Genomic DNA, 7,420 nt, shown 5'->3' with positions numbered 1-7,420 from the left:
AAAAAAAAATTACATGTATAATATATCATTCTTAAATATGGTAAGAAATTTAAGTAGTTTATACAATCACATGAGGTAATGATTACAAGATTTATTTTTTTAATTTCAAAATTTCCACTCCCTTTCCCTTTATTTTCCTTGCAACTAAATGTAACCAACCTGAAACATAAGATTGAAGACCAAGAACTAAGCCTTTTTCCCTTGAATACATGGCATGAGTTAAGGAAATTTTAAAGAGAGTGATTGTGGAGAGAGAGATGAACGCTCAGATCTTTGAGTCTGGTTATGACCCTGGTGGAGGCCGGCCACAGAAGAGGGGTAAGCAGCTTCGGCTCACTGACTTCTGGAGGGCTTCCTGTAACCCACCTCAGACGCTGAATGCATCCAAGGAGGCTACTCCTTCGGACAACATTATGGAAACAGGTGCTCAGGCGGAAGAAGGCGATCAAGGGAAGGAACCACTCGCTGCTGCCCCCTCCCTTGCTGCGGATGGTGGTAATGAACAACCTGCTACCCAGATCCCTAAGAAAACATATGCAAAGGTTGTAGGGAGCGTTCTGCCCGAAGTTGATGATCTCCCTGACCCTGTCCGCGCAGGAACTTCAACAAAGGTAATTATACCTCAGGACACATATGAGGATCGTCTAGGAAGGTATCGATATGCCCTTATCGGTAGACTCAATTTTTTATTCCTCTCTATGGACAATGTTCTTAAAGAAGCTCGCGAATCCTGGAATCTCAAGGGTCACATCAAGATGGTGCCATGGGTGAAGGGTTTACCATTTTTCGGTTTGAGAAAGAAGCGGACATGGCATCCATCTAGAAGAGAAGCCCTATGAAGGTGGGAGGGCAGCTCGTGCGTTTTCAACGTTGTGCCCGGATTTCAGTATACACAAAAAACCAGTTAAAAAAATCTTGTTCGGGTGAGGTTTCCAGACTTGCCTCTAGAATACTGGCACGAGAAGGTATTACTGACAATGGCTAACGTTGCGGTCCGCTCGGTGGCTCTTGATCATCACACCAAGACTGTAATGTACGGGAACTATGCTCGCGTCCTAGTGGAGATGGATGCGGGATCTGCAAGACCTGAGGAAATTCAGGTAGAGCGACGGCAGCCAGGAACTGCAAACTTGTTCTGGTTTGAGCAGAAATTGCTCTACGAGGACTCAATGGGGCAGTGTGGATTTTGTAAAACTATGGACATGTCCTATCTGATTGCAAAGAGAAGAAGATAGCAGACTCAAGAGCTCGTCGGATGGAGCCTAATCAAGGAGTCCCAGGAGCAGTATATGTCAATGACTCTCCTAGGGGAACAGTGGTGCCTTCCACCTTTTCTTCTTCACGTCGATCTTAGTAGGGGGATGCTCATGATGCCGGTGAAGATGGGGCCACCTTACACGGTGGTAGGGAGGAGGCATTGGGGGCTGCTGAACCGGCCATGGAGGAGAGAGTAAATGACAGGGAGGACTCTCCTATTTTGGAAAGCTCCTTAAACATGGAAAGTGGGGGCGTTGAGACTCCTAGGGAGGATTTGACTCCTCCATCAAGGAGACCTTCTCCTTTGGGCTCCAATGTGGATTCTCTTTCCACAAATAATAGGAATTCCAGTCAACATGAGATTCCAAATTTTGAAATTGCTAACAATCCGTATGGAGATCCTCAGTTGGAGGTTGTGCTCGGTTTGAGTATAGAAGCGGGTCAGGCAGCAATGGGTATGGATCTTGGACACACCCAAGGTCCTATCAATCAGATCTCTGGATCCTGGATCGGCAGCAGCCTTGATGCCGGCAATCAGCACCTTGAGATTGTGAGCAGGAGCACGCGTGTTGCCACCTGTGATGGTGCCAATCGCGACGATGCTCACGAGGCGGCTGCAATGGTAGATTCAACTGCTGTGGCAAGGGAAGAGAGGCAGAAAGGCTGGGTTAGAATGCAAAGAAAGAAGGGAAAACAGGTGCAGAAAGTGGGTCGACCAGCTAGAGTCGACCAAATCCCAACATCTAGGCGTCCATGAAAGTCCTCTTCTGGAACGTCTGCGGAATTAAGAAGGCATCAGCTATGATTGCCTTGTTGAAGATAGCCCGTGAGAATTCTCCTGATATCATTTGTATGGCCGAGCAAATGGTGGCTACGAATAAATTTCCAAAAAGCCTTTTTAGTAAAATCGGTTTCGCGACTGATTTTATTCATAATGAAAGGGCTGACGCGCATCCAAACCTTTGGATCATGTGGAAGCAAGGGCTAAGGAACCCATTAATATCCTCCATGTCAGAGCAGCAATTGTCAGTCCAAGTGGAGTGGAATGGTAGAATGCTTAATGTCTCTATGGTGCACGCAAAATGGCTCAGAGCAAAAAAGAGGTCTCTATGGATGGATTTAGTTTCCGGTGGTTCGGGAGTGCCAAGAATGATTATTGGGGATTTTAACGCAACCCTCTATGATCATGAGAGAAGAGGGCCAGGAAGATTCTCTGTTGGTACAGCGTCTGAGTTCGTCGCCATGATAGATGCTTTAGCTTTGATCCAAATCCCTTCCTTGGGAAGAAAATTTACTTCGACTAATAACCGAAGAAGGGGTAATGTTGCTGCGGTTCTCAATAGAACTTTTGTGAATGAAGAGTGGATGAAGGTCTTTGACGATTGCATTCAAAAGGTGCTGATCTGTGTTGCATCAGACCATGCTCCTCTGATGGCCTGCTCGGTTTCTTCTATTAAGCCCAAAAACTGCCCTTTCAGGCTAAATACTTTTTGGATGGATCACCATCAATTTTTAGATGTGATAAAAGAAGCTTGGTGTAATAGCTTCTCAGGATCCCCCCCCCTTTCATCCTTGCGCAGAAGCTGAAGGCTCTGAAGCCTATTATTAGATCTTGGTCTAGGGAAGCCTTCCCTAATCTGGATCAGGAGGTGATTACATCCAAGGTTGAGCTGGAGAATATTCAGAGAAGCATTGAGGAAGAGGGCCTCACTGAGCAGCTTTTTGATCAAGAAGCCGATGCCAAGACCAAATACTAGAAAGCAATGGAAAACCAGGAGAAATTGTGGCTTCAAAAATCCAAGGTTAGATGGCTTAAGGAAGGGGACAGATGTTCCAGATTTTTTCACGTCATGACCAGGATCAAGAGATCCAAAAACACTATTAGATGCATCACTACTGAGGATGGAGTTGATATCAGTGATCGAGATCAGATGGGATCCTATTTGGCGGAATTTTATGAGACATTTCACAAGAAAGTAGAACTGGAGGATCACCCCCAGATTTTTAACTACATTCCCAGAATTCTTCAGGATTCGGACCAAGAGATGCTGGATGCCATTCCCTCTGAAGATGTGATCAAGAGAGCGATGTGGGACCTCGATCCGGACAGCTCTCCAAGCCCTGATGGCTTAACGGGAGTGTTCTTCAGAAAATGCTGGGATATAATCCATGACGATGTCTACAGAGCAGTCAAGGGATTTTTTTCATCAGGTATTCTTCCCCATGGTATTAATAATAATTTCTTGTTATTAATTCCTAAGGTGGAGGGGACCAATTCTCTTGACAAATTCCATCCATTATGCATGGGGAATTTTTTTTGCAAAATCCTATTTAAAATAATGGCCTCTCGTATCTCTAGTGTTTTGCCAAAAATTATTTCGCAAGAGCAGGGAGCCTTTCAGAAAGGGAAGCTTATTAAGACAATATCTGTCTAGCCTCAAAATTGGCAAACTTAATGGGGCAGACCTCTAGAGGAGGCGGTCTTAGACTCAAGGTAGACGTCAAAAAGGCGTTTGACACTATCTCCTGGGATTTTCTATTCCAAGTGCTCAGACGGTTTGGTTTCTCTGGAAAAATGATTGGCTGGATTCATACCTTGCTTCAGTGGGCCAGGATTTCAGTGCTCCTGAATGGCAGTCCTGTGGGTTTTTTCAAAGTCAGCAGAGGGCTTCGTCAAGGAGATCCCATCTCCCCCATCCTATTCATTATTGCCGAAGAGGTTCTCTGCCGTGGCATGAGTGACTTAGCTGATAAATCTTAGATAAAGCCTCTATTGGGTCCTCGTGGTGCTGATGTCCCTACGCATCTCTTATTTGCTGATGACGTCTTCATTTTTATGAACGCTTCTAAGAGGTATGTTAGAAATTTGAAGTCTTTCCTTGCTATCTATCAAAAATGCTCTGGACAGTTTTTTAATTTAGAGAAAAGTAAGTTGTTCTTGGGGAAAAATCCTTTAGTAAGGAAGCAGTGGATTGCAGAAGAGTTGGAAATTCCTTGTTGCAACTTCCAAACAAAATACCTGGGCGTTGAGATCTTCCAAAGCCGAGTGAAAAGAGATCCACTTCTCCCTGTTATGGACAAAATTAAAGCCAAGCTGGCTGGCTTGAAGGGCAAACTTTTGTCCATGGCAGGGAGAGTTGAACTTGTAAAGTCTGTCATCTCTAGAATGTCATTGCACAACTTTTCAGTTTACTGGTGGCCTACTCCTTTAATCATGAATCTTGAAAAGTGGATGAAGAATTTTATATGGACTGGTGAGATAGACTCTTTTAAGGCTACCACTATCAAATGGGATACAATTTTTAAACCCAAGGATGAGGGGGGTCTTGGCATCAGAAAGCGTAAGGTTAATATGGCTTTAATTGCCAAACTAGCATGGTCAATCAAGGCAGAAGATTCCCAGCTGAGCAGACTGCTTCAAGCAAGGTTTTTATCTCGCTCAGGCCTTCTTAGACGCTCTTATAGGCGCTCTTCCATTTGGCTGGGTATAAGAAGAATGTGGAGATTTATTTCGGACAATGAGAGATGGATCATTGGCAACGGAAGGAAAATAAATTTCTGGAACGATAACTGGCTTGGGCCTAAACCCATAGGGGTTCTCTTCGAGTTGAACGAAGGGCTTTCCTCAAACCTTAATCAAACTGTGGCTGACTTTATTGTTGATGGTCTTGGGCGCTGCCTCCAGTGCAATTTGATTTTCTTGCAGAGATCTTCCAAAGGATAGAGGCCGTCAAGCTACCCTCTCTCCCTATGGAGGACAGATGCTTGTGTAGCGTAGACTCTATGGGGACCTTCTTAGTCAATTCGGCATAGAACGACTTGAGGTTCTCTAAACCCAAGGTTCCTTGGTCCTCTTTTGTATGGAGCAAGCATATTCCACCAAGACTATCCATTCTGGGCTGGTGCCTGATCCATGGGAAAATCCCAACTGATGACCAAATTCAAGCAAAGGGTATCTATTTCCCATCTCGTTGTGACCTATGTGGCTCCAACTCTGAATCCATATGCCACTTGTTTCTTGCTTGCAGATTTTCCTCTGACTTATGGAGAATGATTGTTGGTCTTTTTAACTTGACATGGTCTTCTAAAGCTTCAATAATTGATTTGGAGTCTTGGTGGAAAAACAAAGCTAAAAATTGGCCCCTCAAAGAGGCTTGGGTGATTGCCTTGTTCTCTTCTCTGGCTGCAATCTGGCAAGAAAGAAACCAAAGGCGTTTTGAAGGGACGAAAAGAAGTTTAGACATGATTTTTAGCAATATTAAAGGGGACATCCAATTTATATCTAGCAGCCAAAAAATTTATCCCAGATCTGTTGAGGACATCACCTTGTGCAGAAGACTGCATCTCTCTACGTCCTCTCAAAACTCAAATCCTATCCTGGAAGTTCACTGGTGCAAGCCCATGCGTGGTTGGGTGAAACTTAACACATATGGCTGCTCTTTGGACAACCCAGGGCGTGCAGGGGGGGGAGGTGTATTCAGAGATCATGATGGTAGAATGCTGTTCTGCTATCACATTTTTCTAGATGTCACTGACAGTTTCTCGGTGGAGATTTGGAGTATAATTAAGGGGATTTCTCTTGCTCGCGAAAGCAATTTTAATCACCTTTGAATAGAGTCAAATTCCTCTGCAGCGGTTGGCCTATTCCACCATAGGCTTATTCCTTGGTTTGTTTGTCAGGAATGGAGCCACCTTCTCAGTTATTTAAATAACATTACTTGGAAGATCTCGCATTGTTACAGGGAAGCTAATCCGAATGCAGATTATTTGGCCAAAGAAATAGCCAAGACTGGGACCTCTTCTGACAATGTAATCCTCCCTCATCGCATCATGAGCGAGCTGTTTTTAGATGATGCAGGAAGAACGAGATTTAGATTTATGAGATAGCAGAAGTGAGTCTCCGTTGATGGCAATGCCGAAGGTGGAGACTCGCTTCTGGCTCTCAGGTTGTATTATATTTTTTCCCTTTTCTTCTCTATTTTTAATACATTTTCTGACCTTCCAGCGAAAAAAAAGATTGAAGACCAAACGAACCATCAATTTTCTTTTATATGGAGAATTTTCCATTTCATGGTCCAATTTGATAAGGTTCATGTGTTCTATCATATTACGAGATGGTGAGGTAATTTCAACTGTTGGATAGAGAGGACAATGTTTAGATTTATCATGTGTCAGATTCCAAATCCAAATAAAATCAAAACACCTTCCCATTTTCTCCAAGCACCCTTCTGCATGTACATGTGGATTTTCAAAGCTATAATTTTGTTATATGGCAAAATCCAATTGGGCTGAAACTTAACTAGTGGGCTAAGAACCATAGGATACATCTACCTATCTATAAAAGTGTGTTCCCATCTAACAAGTCATGTGGCTGCTTTTTGGACCAACCAAATAAGTTTGACCTTATTTATGTATAACAAGATAAAATTCTTATGAATGGGACTAGGAAGCATCTGTTTAATACAATTTCAACTTAAAATGAGTAGAGGAAATAGTTAAAATTACAAAAATGTCATTTTATAGTCATTTTCATCTGATGGCATATTCTTAATTTTACTAAATTTTAAATTAAGGTTTGATCCATTTTCCATAATGAAAATAGATCCTCGGCCACATGGACTTACCTATGTACTTCCAAATGAAAAATAGTGTGCCGCTTCACCAAATTTCAGGCACCTAGATGGATCTATAATAAAATATACCAAGACGTTTTTAGGCCAGGACGTATTTGACCGATCATAGGAGGAAATATATCACTCATCTATTTTTTTTCACCATATTCACAGATCTAAAAGTTAGTAGAACTTTATAAATATCAAACATCAAAGGAAATAAAGTCCAAATCAAAGATGATTGACCAATATCCTTAAACCAAGAAATCTACCTCACTGTCAGTCTAAACTCGTATTTCTCCCTAGACTTGCTCTTTGGCACCTTGAAGTCCTTGAAGGAGACCCCTAGCTTCTGATCCCTATGTACATCCTGCAACACCAAGTAAGTTCATAGAGGCCAGAAATTGAAGTCATACAACAAACAGGTGGTCATCCCAAATTTTTTGTTAGAGGGTCCACCCCTATGTTGATCCCTAATGGGAAGTTCCTGATATTCAATTAAGGTCCTTCAAGGCTCCTCCATCAAAGGTTAGAAAAAATTTCTACCAAAA

At 42.8% G+C, this 7,420-nt stretch overlaps 1 protein-coding gene across 1 annotated transcript; it reads left to right on the top strand.

Moving 5' to 3' along the window:
- The first annotated feature begins 3,020 nt into the window (after positions 1-3,020).
- Positions 3,021-4,981, top strand: LOC122067871. Its single transcript, XM_042631712.1, has 3 exons — positions 3,021-3,468; positions 3,804-3,898; positions 4,019-4,981. Exons 1-3 carry the CDS (start codon positions 3,021-3,023, stop codon positions 4,979-4,981), a joined length of 1,506 nt encoding a protein of 501 aa, XP_042487646.1.
- The last annotated feature ends 2,439 nt before the right edge of the window (positions 4,982-7,420 follow it).

This window comes from Macadamia integrifolia, unplaced genomic scaffold (assembly GCF_013358625.1).
Source record: "Macadamia integrifolia cultivar HAES 741 unplaced genomic scaffold, SCU_Mint_v3 scaffold3183, whole genome shotgun sequence".
Lineage (NCBI taxonomy): Eukaryota > Viridiplantae > Streptophyta > Magnoliopsida > Proteales > Proteaceae > Macadamia > Macadamia integrifolia.
This window is presented reverse-complemented; position numbering and strand designations above follow the sequence as displayed.